A 15,883-nucleotide genomic window follows, 5' to 3' on the forward strand; every position below is an offset into this window, starting at 1 on the left:
GTATTCCAATTATTTTGAGGAAGTTTACCGACTGCGCAAGGTGACTAAACATCACTATTATCTTACGACGAAACGGAGACGGTATTTAATCTGTTAAGCTGGACTAAATTAAACTGCGATCTCTAACCCGCCTGCCAAGCGTGGGGATTATGGCAAAACCCTCCACTATAGTGGAGGAGGGCATAGTCCAGCAGTGAACTATAACGGGCTGTTGATGATGATGAATAGCAACGTAATAAATGAAATTAGAATTTCATTTAGTAGGTAAATGTAAGTACTTACCTAACGGCTTACATGAATCGCTTTCCATTGCTTACAGGTAATTTTTCGTAACAAAAGGCCGTAAATTAAAATTATTTAGTTAGGCTGGTGACTATGACGCTTGAAGTTTGATGCACAAAAGGTTACATGTTTCGCCACAACAACGCGTTTCGAAACCATTTTAAATATATTTGTCATGACGCTCTCAAAACTCTACCTACTCAGTTGTAGGTATCTAAAAATTGTACAATACCTCTCGTCTATTGGGTAATTCGCGTGTTCAATGATGGATTATACAGTTTGATCGTAACCTTATTAAAAGTAGATTTTTCATGGTCATGTTATTCTACACTTACATTTGACTGTTCCTGTCTTTCTGCTCTTCTCTATTTAACCCTGGGTACCTTACTTTAATGTAGTTGTATAAATAAAAAACTTCCAATTAATTTTTTTAGTAGATACACGTATCAAACGGGGAGGACACTCTTCATCATTAATGTTTCATTGGTTAAATTCTTGTCTCTTTTATTTACAGTTTGCTGTCCTTTTGTAATCTTATTAAATGTAGATTTTTCATGGTCATGTGATTCTGATGAGTTCAGAAAGTTCACTACATCTACTTTTTACTCTTCCTGTGTCTGTCTTTCTGCTCTTCTCCACAGGCTGCCTTTAAATAATAAATAATAAAAATAAAAATTCTTTATTTCAGACAATTTAAAAAGTCCATATTAAGTGGGTTCGAAATAAACATAAACATAAACACAACCAATAATAAATTCGAAAAATTGTACCCTGTGCATGACGGACCATCATGGGGGTGGATAAGGCCCCGTGATCAGTCTCTGCACAAGACACTTCCATAGCGGCGATGTGTATCTGTCCGCTAGTGTCCTCAGAATGCTGTTGCGACTGGCTCGCTTTAAGACTCGGGTGAATATTTTGCTATACCTGAGATGTAACCATCACTTACCGTCAGGTAAGATGATGTCAAAGTTCAAACGTGGACTCTACTTATAATCATATAAATTATGAATATGTACCTACTCTAAATATAATCTTAGATGGAAAGATACTAAATTCACTTTTAACGCATTCATCCTGTCCTGTCTACAAAAAGTGTAGTTTTATATGACCTACGACATACGTGCTGTGGCATTTAGCTAGGTTTACGAAATATCTGCGAACACATGCAATGCAAATTTTCTAAGCCTTAATGTATTACACCGAAGTGCAAATGGTTTTAATGGCTTGCAGAAGGTGTGTATATGCAAAACACAGTTTACTACCAAGTTACATAAGCATATCTATTGTTGCATTTCAGTCGGTTGTCTTTATAGTAAAACGATTATTACGAGTACATCTATTTGTTTAAGGTTAATTAAAAGAAATTTAACAAAATCGTACCTAAACATTCTCGTAATATTAAATTTCGTAAAAACTTATTAGATTTAGAAGAAATAACAGTTAAGTAATTTAACATTATATTGCACATTAAAAAACTGTATACGGATTTAAGTAAGATCACATTATAAATTAATCATGAACCGTCATAAAAACCTTGTTTGACGTTTTGATTTTATGTGTACTCTATACATTCACTACAAGTGACGAAACCACCGGGTGTTTTAGTACCTATACTTATACATACCACATCTACTTGCTTTCAGCAGATACAATAAAAGTGTACATATTAACTTATCGCTAATTTAGTTATTCGCGAGCCGTTGCATGGAATCTTCAGTTCTTTCTTCGCGGAGAGACCCGCATTAATATTAGTTCAAAAGTGACATGTCTCTATGAGGCACGCACAATAATTCATTAAGGTTCGTCTTCTTGCCACACCAAGAAAACAAAATCATAATGTTATCGGTTCATGGCAGTACAGTAAATCGCACGATGTTGTTTGGTTACGCAAGACTTTTTTGTCAGGTATCGTTAAGATAATTGTTATCTAATGACTGTGATAATTGTGGGTGCTGTGGGGTTCAGCCCCATTAGATTTTGTTCCTGGTGTGGACCAGTCGTCCTTGGATGATCAGCAGTGGGTAGATTATTCTTCTTTAATTGTCAGTCGGTTGTTTTGTTTTAGGGCAACATTATAGTTATTATTAGTTTTCTTTATTACCTTATGCTATCAAAGACCCCTTTGAAACCCTTTTATTAATTTTGAATCATATATAAAATTAATATGAATTAGTTAACATTTTAACAAGCAGAGGAAACAAACAATGACGGTTTTGTGTAGTACACCTAAAATAACTGGAACTTTAGGTGTAGTAAAAGTTTTAAAAACGTTAACGGTCTCCAAGATCGTAATAAAAGACAAATTAAAGTAAAATATTTATTATCATCATCACAAGTGTTTTAATACAAAAAATACAAAAGTACAAATGATTATTCTTATGGCACAAGAATTTAGATGCTATGATCTCGCATTCTTTGCGCTCGTTGCTAGCACAATGGGTAATACAACTGAGATCGTGTTCACTGCTAAACGTTGAAGAACATGAACTTTTATATCTAGTGGCTGGAAAGGGCCATAGTGTACTATACAAGGAGTATTTACAGCGATCAGAGGATATATTGTTTACTTCTGGCCGAGGGAAGTCTTGGGTTGGAAGCCGTTGGGACCGGCGGTGAAGGTGACGGTGTAGTGCTTGCCATCGGGAGCGACGTACGAATACTGGCCAGTAACTGTCAGGGCTGCGTTCTCAGACTGAGGGTTGTCAAGCTTGCCTTCTTCCTGGCGGGATGTGCCGTCGCTAGTTTCGTACCTAAATAGAAACAGCATCATCATTATCATTATCATCATCATCAGCTTGTAAATACTATTAAATAGGCAGCACAGTAAGTGGCTCTGGGCCGTTTGCATTCAGCGGCTTACCGCAACTTAACCAGGTCATCGGTCATCAAACAATGAATATAATAAAATAAGCTAACACTTTAGGTAAGCTGGAAAATAAATTTTGGTGCAGTGCTTTAAATTTTGGCTATGGTTATGTGACAACATTATGTAGTTACTATAGAACCGCAGGTTTAAACTTCGCATAATCCAAACTAATTTTATTTAAAAAAAAAACATTATGTTTATCATGATTTGATTCTAACACCAACGCAGTGGCAAGATTTACGATGCAGTAGAAATTAACCATGATTTTTTTTTTTTTCAAATTTCTATGAAAATGTTTGCAGTTGCTGCAAAACTTTTCGGCATCGTTGCAATAAGAGTGATGTTCCTCCAAAAACATTTCAGTCATGTGTTTTCGACAACCTATTTTTAATAATCTATTAATTAGGTACTTACGCAAAGCTGTAACCGTCAGGAAGGACGTCGCTGTCATAACGCAGGATTTGAACGTCCTGGGGGTTTTGTTGGGGTGCGCCAGCGCACAGCGCTGCCACCAGGCACAGGACTGTCACCTGTAAGGATATTTCTATTGAAAAAACGTAAAAAGCTCTTCTTTATAGGGTTGTTAATATTCGAGTTTGCAGCAGCGAGAAAGGGGAAGATAATCCTTCTCTCTTCTCTCTCTATCTTTTCCGTTTTAAATGGGCAATAAACATGTTTTTATGTGAACGTAGTTTTAACAGCGCGATTAATTTTTTGAAAGTTATTTTTAAACAAATTTAAATTTTTCACCCCTTTAATCCATGTGTTCATGGAGGTAGTAAATAACGGTTTTTGCCATGGACGAATTTAGAAATATAAAAAAAAAAACATTTTTAAGTAGATATTAAAGAGTTACCACAAACGCAAATATAATATAACAAATAAATAAACCTATAATATTTGTCATTTAATTGCCGAAAACGATCAATAATAGTGTACGATTAGTTCTAAAGCTTCATTGACCCATTGCAGTTTGTCCCAAATGAAAGAGAATCCGATGTTATGGGTCAGGTTTCCATTGTTCTCGTCCATCGGAACCTCGTTATTTCACAGTTCGGAGAATACATCACATGGAGTCACGACACACTTTCGCAACAGGTTGTAAGCAGTGATTATGAATTTAAACATTAACACACAAACTGCGACCTTCGATGCTTATTGTAATTATTATTTAACAAAAAGTATTTGAAACTCACGTATTTGAGCATGATGCTTAGTATTCGTGGTGAGCACAAACTAACGAATGAGTAACTAGTGTAGGTCGTTCATTTTATATATTCCCAAGATTCAGCTCTTGCATGCTGACATCATGTTAGGATGGGATGCCGCGACGCGCTCCACACCACTCACAGTTTTAAAGACCTCAAGATTTTTTGTCAACTTTGGGCATGTCCACTTTTCAAATTCTTATTGGGTTGAAGAATCAGAGGTAATTATTACATAAGCCATCACGACATCACTTGATAAATGCAGTATTGATTTGATGTTTAAAAATATACTTATCTGATGTTAGTTTAAGTTGCGATAGATAAGTGTTTGTGAATCAATTGAAGGTTCAAGTAGGTATTTTGTAAAATGGTAGCTGGTTCAGTTCGCGATTTATAGGGCTGGTATGCAATTAGGACTAATAAGATACCATATATGTGTTAATTACTATTTCCTAACTAGGTAGTTCATCCTTTCATCTCTTTACGCTATAGATCCATGTTTGCCATTATGCGTAATCGCGTTGAAGTAAGTTATTAAGTAAAGTATTTATTTTGTGGTCACATTATGTTTACAATGTAAAAGGATATCATGAACTTTAGGTGTCTATCCTAAAATAAATATCACTAACTAGCTTTCCGCCCGCGGCTTCGCCCTCGTGGAATTTTGTCTGTCACAGAAAAACAATATCGCGCGCGTATTTGCTCACCGTTTAGACCTACCCTGGACTACGACAAACATTTTAAAACCAAAATCAGCTCAATCGGCCCAGCCGTTCTCGAGTTTTAATCAGACTAACGAACATCAATTCATTTTTATTTATATAGATAGAAGATAGATAACATCTAAACAGGTTTATACCTAATAAAACCCATCTTATTTTAAAAATAAATAAGGCATTGGCAGTGCATAATATCAACTTCATACACAGTTCGCGACAATATTAAGTAATAGTACGTGAGTGAAAACACAATAGCTCATTTGAAAGCTTCATATCATTGTAATCATGTTGACATACGTTTGCAAAAGCTTTGTCAATGTTTCGTGGGTTTCTTACTGGGATTTTTTCCTAGATAAATCTGAAATAACTTCTCCTATTCGTCCATTACGCAATACGTCAATCAACAGTAGGTTGCATAGGTTAGGTGCGTTGGTAAACTTAAACATAGTGGTGACAACATTATGTAGTTATTTCATGTTATTAAAAAGTCTTCATTAAGTATTTCTTAGTTTATATTTAAACTTATATAGCTTATGTAAATTTATTATCGTATCCTAAAAATCATAAACAATGCTATTAAATTTCATGGACAATTATAGCCTCATCACAAATTGATGAGTGGATTCTTATTATTGGCATCAAAGATACCGAAAATATTGACGGATTGAGATTTAACAATAGGATTTCCATAATATCCAAGTATTTATAGAAATAAATCTAAAGTTAGCATAACAGTCGGTAATAAAGATGTTTAAAGCAGACAGTAAAAATAATTACGCAATAACAAACAATGCAATGTTAGGTTTGCTTTATGTCATGTAAACTTGACATTGTTTAGTATTGGACAAATATAGGATATAACGGCTTAATCTCAAAGGCCCACAACTCTATTATTTTCAAAAAATTTAGTTCATACTTTGATTCCCAACGGCTCTAACGAGTTCCACGACATTAAAAATAAAAACGCATTTTCCTAATAATTATATTTTAAAATTTAATGGACCCGGTGGGAAAAGAAGAACAACAGAGTCGTGAAACTTTGGGAATAAGCCCATATAACTTGATGGGTCTATCGTCATCAACATCATCATCGCGTTGCCTCAGCCCACTGCTAAATCTAAGATTCGTGAATACGTCACTGCACCTATCCTTAATAGCAATTAGGTATCTTCGAATGGCTATATCGGCACGGACCTTGAGTGCTGGGCTGAGTCGTCAATGGTAAAAAGGTAGTACGTCAATTGCCGAATGCTAGCTAAGGAACACCACAAAGCCTTTCTTTTTCATCCAGCCCTTGCCTATCGAGCCAGGTGGGCGTCCTACTACAGTCCTACACTGCGAAGAAACTTTTTATGCTTTGTAAAAGTAAAGAATCAAAAACATCCAACATTATTATAATGTTTAAAAAAGGAAACGTTCACGTTCGATATTACACTTCTTTAATAACAATAACAAAACATATTATGTTCGAGATACAGACAACGACGGCAGGTTCAGCTAAACACGATGGCATCTTAATGAAGTTGTAATAAGTACGTTATTGCAACAAAACTGTGCACTCTGATGTGCTGTCGATATACACACACATGCACTCTGATATACATAGTAATGGCGCATCACACGAGTAACGAATAAAGATCGCGTTGTAAGTAAATAATAGCATGTATCCAATATTGGTGAATCGGTAAAAAAACGTCCTTCACAGACAATCGTTTCTAGTTTTTATAATGTTTAGCTTAGAGTAGGTTATTTTAATTGGAGGTTTTGTTTTCATTATTATTCTTGACGGATCCGATGTAGTTAAGGTTTAAATTTAAAGTTCATCACAATTAATGATCTCGAATTTAGTTACTTTTTATACTTATTACTAGCTTTCCGCCCGCGGCTTCGCCCGCGTGGAATTTTGTCTGTCACAGAAAAACTTTATCGCGCGCGTCCCTGTTTCAAAAACCGGGATAAAAACTATCCTATGTTCTTTCCCGGGACTCAAACTATCTCTATGCCAAATTTCATCAAAATCGGTTGCGAGGTTTAAGCGGGAAAGCGTAACAGACAGACAGACAGACAGACAGACAGACAGACAGACAGACAGACAGACAGAGTTACTTTCGCATTTATAATATTAGTTGGGATGAGAAGGCATGCGATAACCTTTAAATGATCTTGTATTTTACTTGACATTCACTGTGAATGTTACTAAATATTTTCTAGTGTCTTGGTGAGACACTAAAAGTCATAGAAGTCATTTATTTTCTGCAACTAGGTTTTTAATAAGTGCTTTTGCAGGTACATACCAGTATTACTTTAACCTGCCATTGCTTCGAGATAATAAATGGGCCAGTGCTGAAAAGAAGCAGCGCAAAATCAAAGTAATTTTTTTTTTATTTGTTTAGTTTAGACTAATAAATAGTACTTACAAATCGTCAAATATTTTGCTCTTAAGGAGCCTCTACATGTCTCATAATTACCCTACCAGCGCTTCGAGACTAACATTTGGCAAGTGCTGAGAAGAAGCGCCGCAACAAACTCAGTCACCACTGTCTGCCGGTTAATATAAATAAATAGAAATAGCAGTAGTAGGTACATTTGATTCAGGAGCAATTCACTGAATTTACCACGCATTCTTGTATGATTCTTGTAAGTGACGTGCTAATATCTAGACTTACTGATTAAGATACTTAAATATTAGTAGAAATGACTCGCATACATAAAGAATAACTTGGATTGACCAGTCCCCGAAAGCAGCGCCTGTTCACAGACCTGACGAGTGAACCAGCCATCGCTTCACTCGACTATATTAGAGGGAATGTAGCGCAAGAAACTCAGTCATCATTGTCTTTCAAGGGTTTACAGTAGTACTAGCGGCCGCCCGCGACTTCGTACGCGTGGATCCCGTTTTACCCCCTTATGAGTGGGTAAAACTATGATGTAATCTTCAACTTTATACATAGTAGCTCTTTTTCATAAAGGTACTTTTAATAATTATGTGCTTTAATAAATTGCATCAATATGTATCGTATGAAAGCAAATTGAATCATATTGCCTTACAAATGGACAATGGTGTTGTTACGTCCAGGTATACGCCCAGCTCACGGCGACACCAAGTGGGTGGTGGAAGTTTAAATAACAATAAGCCATGACCATTTTATTTTATTTCAAACCTACCTACAATTAGGTATGTAGCTATATTTACAGCTACTAGGTATATGGGAATATTGAATCAAGCCGTAAAGCATTGACATTATGTATTAAAAGTAAACATGCCTTGACCTATGCCTCTACCTGTGTATCCATACAAATAATCGTAATGACTGGGTCTTCAATTTGCATCAAATGTTTATTATTCCGCAGGAAATTTGTTCAGTTCTAAAAACTATGCTTTTTGAAAAAAAAATACGAAAAGAAGTTGTATTCGAGACTCTCTTTCTCACATTTTGTATTTTAATTCGATTGTTATAAGCAGGCGTACTATAGTTGTTCTATGGCTATGCTATTCAAATTATCTACTTTTCAGGGCTGGCACGCAAATGCTTAACTACTTTATGTCATGTAGTAAGCCTAGGCGCAGACCACCAACTTTTAGTTGGACAATAGTTGAGCCCGATACGAATTTGTATGAAGAATCGGGCGATACCAAATCAGTGTATGTGCGCACTTTCATACATCTCCATACTGTTCAACAGCCAACTATCGACCAACTAAAAGTCTGCGCCTAGGCTAACATTGAATTGAAATATTTTGACCGGTCAGTCGCATGCTTGTGGAAGGCGGTTGACAATAATTGCTACACAGGTGTCGTTTAAAGCATAGGTACTTAGCTATAAAAATGTTAACATTTATTCAATTTTAATTAAACTTTAGATGATTGAACTTTGTGAATGTAATTGGCTGTTTTGGGGTCTCATTCAATTATGTTTCTTAGCGTGCTTGTATTAGAAACTACTTTAAGTAAATTGCGCTGGTGTGTTGAGGGACTGGGGTCAAGCGACATGAACTCGAGGCATTAAATTGAAGAATAACAGCTAGTAATACTTCAGAGTTAATTCTTAATTTCAAGGAAGTACACTCTACCTCCGATTTATGAAACAATCAAAGCCAGATCCAATCAGATATTAAATAATATAAATCCTAAATACATAGTTGATTACTAAAGTTTTAAACAACCACATACCTGAATCTAATCGAGTTTGATGATTAAAATTATTGTGTATTGTCATAATCGAATTTCTCTTTGGTTAATTAAAATCAATCTTGACTGTATTCGAATAACTGACGTATATTTATTATTGACATTATCTTTATTGACATATTGTAATTCAAATAATTTATCTGTTCTTTGTTTGTAGTTGGAAAGTTCTGATTTTTTTTTAACTATGCATGGGTCAATAAAAAAACAAATGTAATAATCACACACTAGCTTGCTGGTGAGATAAGCTGAACTGTATTAAACTATAGTAACATCTACCTTGTTGTATTACCTTGTCTCGGTGAATAAATGATCTTTTATCTTTTTTTTATCTTTTTCAATCACCAAAAAGGCCGTAGGTATGTACCTATATTGTATATCCTAAAAACTATGACTCCGAGCTGTCTACACAATGTGAAATTTTTCTATGATAAAGTAAATTATCCTCGCGTGCTATTTTTATTAATAACCAAATTTTTAGGAGTTCACATCTTGCAAAGTCACCCAGTAGGTATATAGATGTGATTTGTCTTTGATTGGACAGTACAATTCCTTGAAATTATTCACACTTTTGTTGCTACTCGTATTTAGCCAGTTTCAATTGGCGCATGCGAACAGATGCGAACTATGTAGGTAACTAATTCACCCAAAGCGCACTCTGATACCGCCGACTACTGTTACATAACATTTGTTGGTCTAGCACGGTGAACTTTACCGTTTGACCTCTTTGCTACTTACGGTTACCGACTGATACCTAAGACGTTTAAGAGGCACAAGTACTTTTAGATCATTAAGAAAACAACAAAAGGGCATGCTTCAAATCACACATTTATCCAAGGATAAAAAAACTGGGCAATAAAAATAAGCACCGATTTGCACATAAATATAAATGGTTAATGAATAATTTTTTTATGTGCGAGCGGTAAGGTTACAAAACTTTATAACATTAGGATTTGACTAAATAACAAATATTATAGGTATTCTTAGCTTTTAAATTAATATGTATCAATTTATCATACAAATAAAAAAAACTCTTTAATCTATAATTCTGGAGGGCCACATACCGGAAAACTCAGCTTGGGACGTCCACCCATAAGGTCGACCGACGATCTCATGAAGGTAGCGAAGGCGCTGGATGCAGGCTGCTACCAACCGGGCGATGTTTAAATCAATGATTTCGTAGGGGAGGCCTATGTTCAGCAGTGGACGTCCTGTGGCTGAAATGATGATGAAGGATGATGATGATGAATCAATAATTCTGTATCTGCGATATGAATGTCAGTCATGTGAACAAGTAGCTTTAGAAGCCTAGTCATTATTTTCTTCAATGACTATAAGATAGTGGTAATAATGACCTTTCTGTTTACTAAGATGAATAAAAAGTACCTTCTTACCAGGGCAACATAACATAGGTGCACTTCGAGGAATAGTTTAGGTGCACTTCATTAGGTGCGCCCATTCTGAGTGCGCTTCTGATTTATTTCGTTGCGGGTCAATGACAGTTAGCTTTCCCCCGGGTCAAACTTGACTTTCACTGGTTGGGTTTTTATTGGCGGTCAAGCTGTAGATCCTGGCTACACAGGAGCTGTAGCGGTGGGAACGAGAGGTGGGAATAGTCCCGTTGCCAAGAAGATGCCCATTCATGACTTGAAGATTTAGGGTTGTAAAACTTCGAAATCAGAGGCTGGCAGAGAATTCCACTTGGCAGTGCGAATTATCAATTTTGTGCTATTAGGTAAACTTAGTTCGGGCAAGAGTTACCGATACCATGTTTACCATTTATGATGATATGGCAAGAGTTATAAGGTAAGAGAAAATAATAAAGAATTAAACGTGAAGGGGCAATTTCACCTTTGAATACGTAAGATGATTTATTCCTCGTATTTAATTCCTTATCCTTGACTAACAAGTTAAATCTATTTAAATATTCTTTAAAAACTACTTTGAAGGTTTTGAACATTTTTACACAATGTAGCTGATGCACACAGGTCAGGCGCGCGCAAACAATTTACACAATTCACAGAGCCCCGTAAGGTTCTTGAATCACCTTAAATAAACTGTTTGCATTATTGTGATTAACACCTTGCCCCCCAATGGAACTTCGAAACTGCGTATTGTCAATACCTTCAAATGATATTTATAGCTGAAGTTGTCACATCAGTGCATAGACGTTCGGGACTCGTCCTGCAATCAAGACATTCCTCCTTTTTTCAAAAAAATACTTTTCAAAATGATGAAACTTGTGAGTGGTTTTTATAAATGAAACTTGTAGTCTGTTATAGAAACTGTGAATTTATCAAACAAACAACAATGACACCGAGTTTGATTAAACTTTTCTTTGATTGCCAAGTGTAGTAACTTTCATAAAGTTATCTCTCTACAAGTTAATCTTTACCATATCAGCTCTATTTCAAAAATTGGCAAAATTTGATTGGCACCAAAATTTCAGTCTACCACTGCATCGCAAGTCGTATCAGTGGTAAAGAAAACAGTTTTATTGTTTAAATTTTATTAACAGTCATTTTTTTTCTTCTTGCAGACCATCTTCGCCCTAACCGCCTTAGCCCTGGTGTGCGCCTTTCCCCAGGACAGTCCCCAAGCTCAGCAGCCAGCGCAGCCCCCTGTAGAGATCGTGAAGCAAGACTCTGAAGTGGACGTTAACGGCTACAACTTTGAGTGAGTCCAATCTTATCGATGTTTTTACTTCTTCTTCCTCGGTCCCTCACTGATGAGGATCGCGTCCACTTAATAGTGTTCCTCCATTAGACTGCGGTCATAAGCTGTGTGGACCGTACGATGGAAACTTCCGCCCACTGCCTTCCTAACCGCGTCTACCATCTCGTCGGTGCTCTGCCCCGAGCATGTCTACCTTCCATTTGTCGTATGTTTCTAATCCACCTGCAAAAACAAACGCAGAAATCACTAAAAAGAATGCAACTTCTATTCTATATTTTATACATTTTAAAAATCATCATATCAGTTTTAAATTCTTCAGCCAATGAATATCAGCGTTGGATTGTTTAATCATTAGTACAAATTATACGGCTAGAAAGTTAATAAAATTCTTTGATGATTTCACTAGATGCTGGAATGGCACTATTGAAGTGGGCGCTGGGATTGACTTCTCCTAGACTCCATATAAGAATACCTACATACAATGTGCATTAATCTCTCTCTAGTAATTACAATGCCTCATAAAATTAACGGCACATACCTAAGTAGTAATTTGATAGTTGGTTTTTAAAGTACATTCGACGGCATATACTTATCAGAATACCTACAACTATGTGGGCTTCTAAAAATTTCATTCGTAAATATATATTAATCTTATGCCATCAATACCTACTTATAGAAAACGTGACATATTCACAGTGAATAACGTAGCAAGTAATTAAGTAATTAGTTTTGTTCAGCGTAAATAATCTGCTGTTATTTTGCTAATAGCATCCTTCTTTAGAATGCGCAATGATGGCTTCTTCACAATCACTTTTAATTCATCTTCAAATATGAAATAGCACAACGTTTTGATTGAGAACTACATAAAGGTCTTTTGAATAATCATCTCATTTGCAAACCTAATAATTATAAAATAATTATGTAAGCTTCATTTTCGTCAAGGCAGGTATCAAATTACATAACCATGATGTCCTTGTCAGTATAGCACATTACTGACTGTGTGTTAAAGGTAAAGCAAATCTATGAAGATGTGTCGTGCACAATTAAACGCTATTGCAATAATTTACATCGTTTGTGCATTGTTTACGTCAAAACATGAGGTATTAACTGACGATCAAGTTAATCAGAATATCAAGTGATAATCCTCACAGGAATGCACATCCTTCTCATTATAATGGCTTTACGGACGACTGCACATCAAACTAAGGAGGTATTATGGCATCTCATGAGTTCTAATAGGTGCTATTTTACAACCAATGTATAGTACTATGTGCGGTAGCTGTACACTAATAATATATTAAAGACTTATAAAGTAATGCAGCGACTGAATAAAATTACTATGTACGCTCACATGAGCATTTTAGGTACCAACCTAAAAATTGCAATAAAAAGTTTTAATAATAGGAAGAAGCTAATGTGCTAATGTGGAGCTGTTACAGTCCAGTTCATAAATTATATTGGCAGTGCCAATGTTTCAAAATATTGTTAGCGTATTGATGATCATATTTCAATACAAACTCAAACATTAGTAGGTAAAATGTAAACATAATATAAACTGTTCATTAACATGTTGTGGCGGTAGCGTTTTTTTAACTGGTATTTTGCTACCGTAGCAACCGTAGTACCGTAGTACCGGTAGCGTAGTATTGATTGCGCTACTGCGCTACAATATTTTGAAAAATTGGCACTGCCAATATGTTTATGAACTCGATCGTACCATGCAGCTTTTTACTTTAGAAAAAACGATAAAATATCAATCTTTCATTCCAGGTTCGAAACAAGTGATGGTACTTCAAGGCAAGAGCAAGGCGAATACAAGAACGACACTGACCAGCAGGGCCTGTTAGTTAAGGGCAGCTACAAGTACGTGGCTCCCGACGGCCAGCACATCCAGGTCACGTACGTGGCGGACAAGAATGGCTACCAGCCCACCGAGACCACTGGCGAGCCTGCGAGTGCCTAAAACAATCCAATGAAATGTGCTTCAACCAAATTTAATTTTAAGTCTCAAGTCACTGTCCGTATAATATTATGTAAATAAAAGGATGTCCACAACAAACGTTTTTATATATTACTAATCTCATTAAATTATAATCAATAAGTAGAGTATGAAAAATACACTTAAGTTTAAAGGCACATTATATTATGTTCAAAATACGAGAAATATAAGGGACTTTTAAATTCAATAATTTCAAATCAGTTTGAAAATCGTAAACAAATTCATTCGCTTCTTTTTGGCTTGCATTTGTAAACCTGAAACTATTAATGCCTTATTATTATTTCTGTAATATTATCAGGAAATGGTAAACAATATTCGAAACAAATGTAGGCACACACGTAGGGAAAAACTTTTATTCTTCAGCCTATTACCTTTTGTTTTTATTTTTTATTCTACCTTTTATGCTTGCAAAAATCCACTAAACTCAAAAACCACCAATAAAAAAGCCACAGGTTGGCATGACCTGTTGCAAACGACAGAGCAATGTTGCCTCGGCAAATATTAGAGGTAACACTTTGTTAAGTAATTAAAACAATTAAAAACAAGCTTTTCCTATGGCAACCTTCCAGCTTCATCATGAGACCAGCTCCACGACATCAATAGATTGCATTGTCATCTGTGTTTGCGAAATTTCAGCCCAATTTTGCCAGGAAGTTAGTCTAATTCAGCTCGCTAGATTTGACCCAAACACATACACTGCAAGATACTCGTAATAAATGCTTATACAGTATTAAAATACATTAGTTCTTTACTTCGATACTTACAGTTTATCTTTCAAGTCTTGTCACTTTCAATGAATTGTTTAGCAAAGTACTAACTGGATCCATGTTTCTGAATAACTTCATCTCCAAATCTAAGGTTTCCACTACAAAGAAAGTGCCGCACTGACTGTTTCATAGGAGTTGTACACTTTAAATAGTCTAAATTTTAATGTCGATGTCATGTTTCTTGCTAGTGATAATTGAACCAGAGAGATGTATCACGAGAACGTATGCGGCGATAGTTTACCTAAAAGGCTTGTGCTGACGTGACCAACTAGAAATGATAAATCAGAGTGCACGACTTTGATGGAGGTGGGATTTTTGGAATTCTTCGACTCTACACACCAAGCCCGCCGACTTTCTATATTTAGTAGACAAGTAGGTAAATTAAAAACATTTAAAATACTCAATATTGATTTAAGGTATTTTTACCCGACTGCACCAGAAGGAGGGTTATGTTTCTCGAGTATGTATGTATGTATATTTCTTTGGCACGGCCTACAGCCTAAACGGCTTGTCCGATTTTATTTATTTATTTATTTATTGAGGTATACCAACAACATTACATACAAAGTAATTACATTAATTTTAGCGTGAGAGGTGTCGTTAGATTCGTCTTAATCGTGAGAGTGACACTGGCTATATAAAAATTGGAAAAAACCAAAATGGCGGATTTTAGGTGCCATAATTTCTTCAAAAAAAATTTTTTTTTCTCAAAACCTATCGAGTTGGGGGAGGGGTGGAGTATCAAAATAAAGGGCTTTTTAAGTAGCTTACAAAAATGAATGTTATTTAATTAAAAAGATTCAAATAAAATTATTATTGAATGAACAAAAATATCTAGGTAATTCTAAATGTAGAGGATTACCTAATTAATAATAAAGCATTTCATTCTTATCGTGTTGTGCATGTGTTTAAATAAGTAATTATTTATGTAGGTAGTTAGTAGGGGGAGACCGAGGTGAGTTGTAACAGAAGAGTGACATTTTCGATTTTTGGAAACCTATTAGCTATCAGCGAGCTCACAACAGCGCGCATTTGTTAGCTCGAGACTTGAACTAAAATGCGCACTGTTATGAGCTTGGTAGTAGTTAATAAGTTCCATAAAATCGACAAACACATCTCTCCTCTGTTACAACTGACCTCGGTCTCCCCTGCCTATACTTACTTAAAAACTTAGATG

At 35.7% G+C, this 15,883-nt stretch overlaps 2 protein-coding genes across 2 annotated transcripts; one reads left to right on the forward strand and one right to left on the reverse strand.

Moving 5' to 3' along the window:
- Positions 1-2,588: 2,588 nt before the first annotated feature.
- LOC135071482 (endocuticle structural glycoprotein ABD-5-like) lies at positions 2,589-4,446 on the reverse strand. Its single transcript, XM_063965261.1, has 3 exons — positions 4,348-4,446; positions 3,566-3,681; positions 2,589-3,035 (listed from the first exon to the last, which is right to left on the reverse strand). The coding sequence occupies exons 1-3, from the start codon at positions 4,357-4,359 to the stop codon at positions 2,849-2,851; spliced, it is 315 nt and encodes a 104-aa protein (XP_063821331.1). The 5' UTR covers positions 4,360-4,446; the 3' UTR covers positions 2,589-2,848.
- A 6,954-nt stretch (positions 4,447-11,400) lies between these two features.
- On the forward strand, positions 11,401-13,999 carry LOC135071483 (endocuticle structural glycoprotein ABD-5-like). The gene is made up of 3 exons (XM_063965262.1): positions 11,401-11,506; positions 11,804-11,940; positions 13,711-13,999. The coding sequence occupies exons 1-3, from the start codon at positions 11,495-11,497 to the stop codon at positions 13,901-13,903; spliced, it is 342 nt and encodes a 113-aa protein (XP_063821332.1). The 5' UTR covers positions 11,401-11,494; the 3' UTR covers positions 13,904-13,999.
- Positions 14,000-15,883: the final 1,884 nt, after the last annotated feature.

Source organism: Ostrinia nubilalis, chromosome 4 (assembly GCF_963855985.1).
Source record: "Ostrinia nubilalis chromosome 4, ilOstNubi1.1, whole genome shotgun sequence".
Lineage (NCBI taxonomy): Eukaryota > Metazoa > Arthropoda > Insecta > Lepidoptera > Crambidae > Ostrinia > Ostrinia nubilalis.

Coding starts and splice junctions, on each gene's coding strand:
- LOC135071482 (XM_063965261.1), bottom strand. Junction 3,036..3,565: donor CCTGACGGTTACAGCTTTGC/GTAAGTACCTAA, acceptor GTTTCTATTTAG/GTACGAAACTAGCGACGGCA.
- LOC135071483 (XM_063965262.1), top strand. Junction 11,941..13,710: donor GTTAACGGCTACAACTTTGA/GTGAGTCCAATC, acceptor CTTTCATTCCAG/GTTCGAAACAAGTGATGGTA.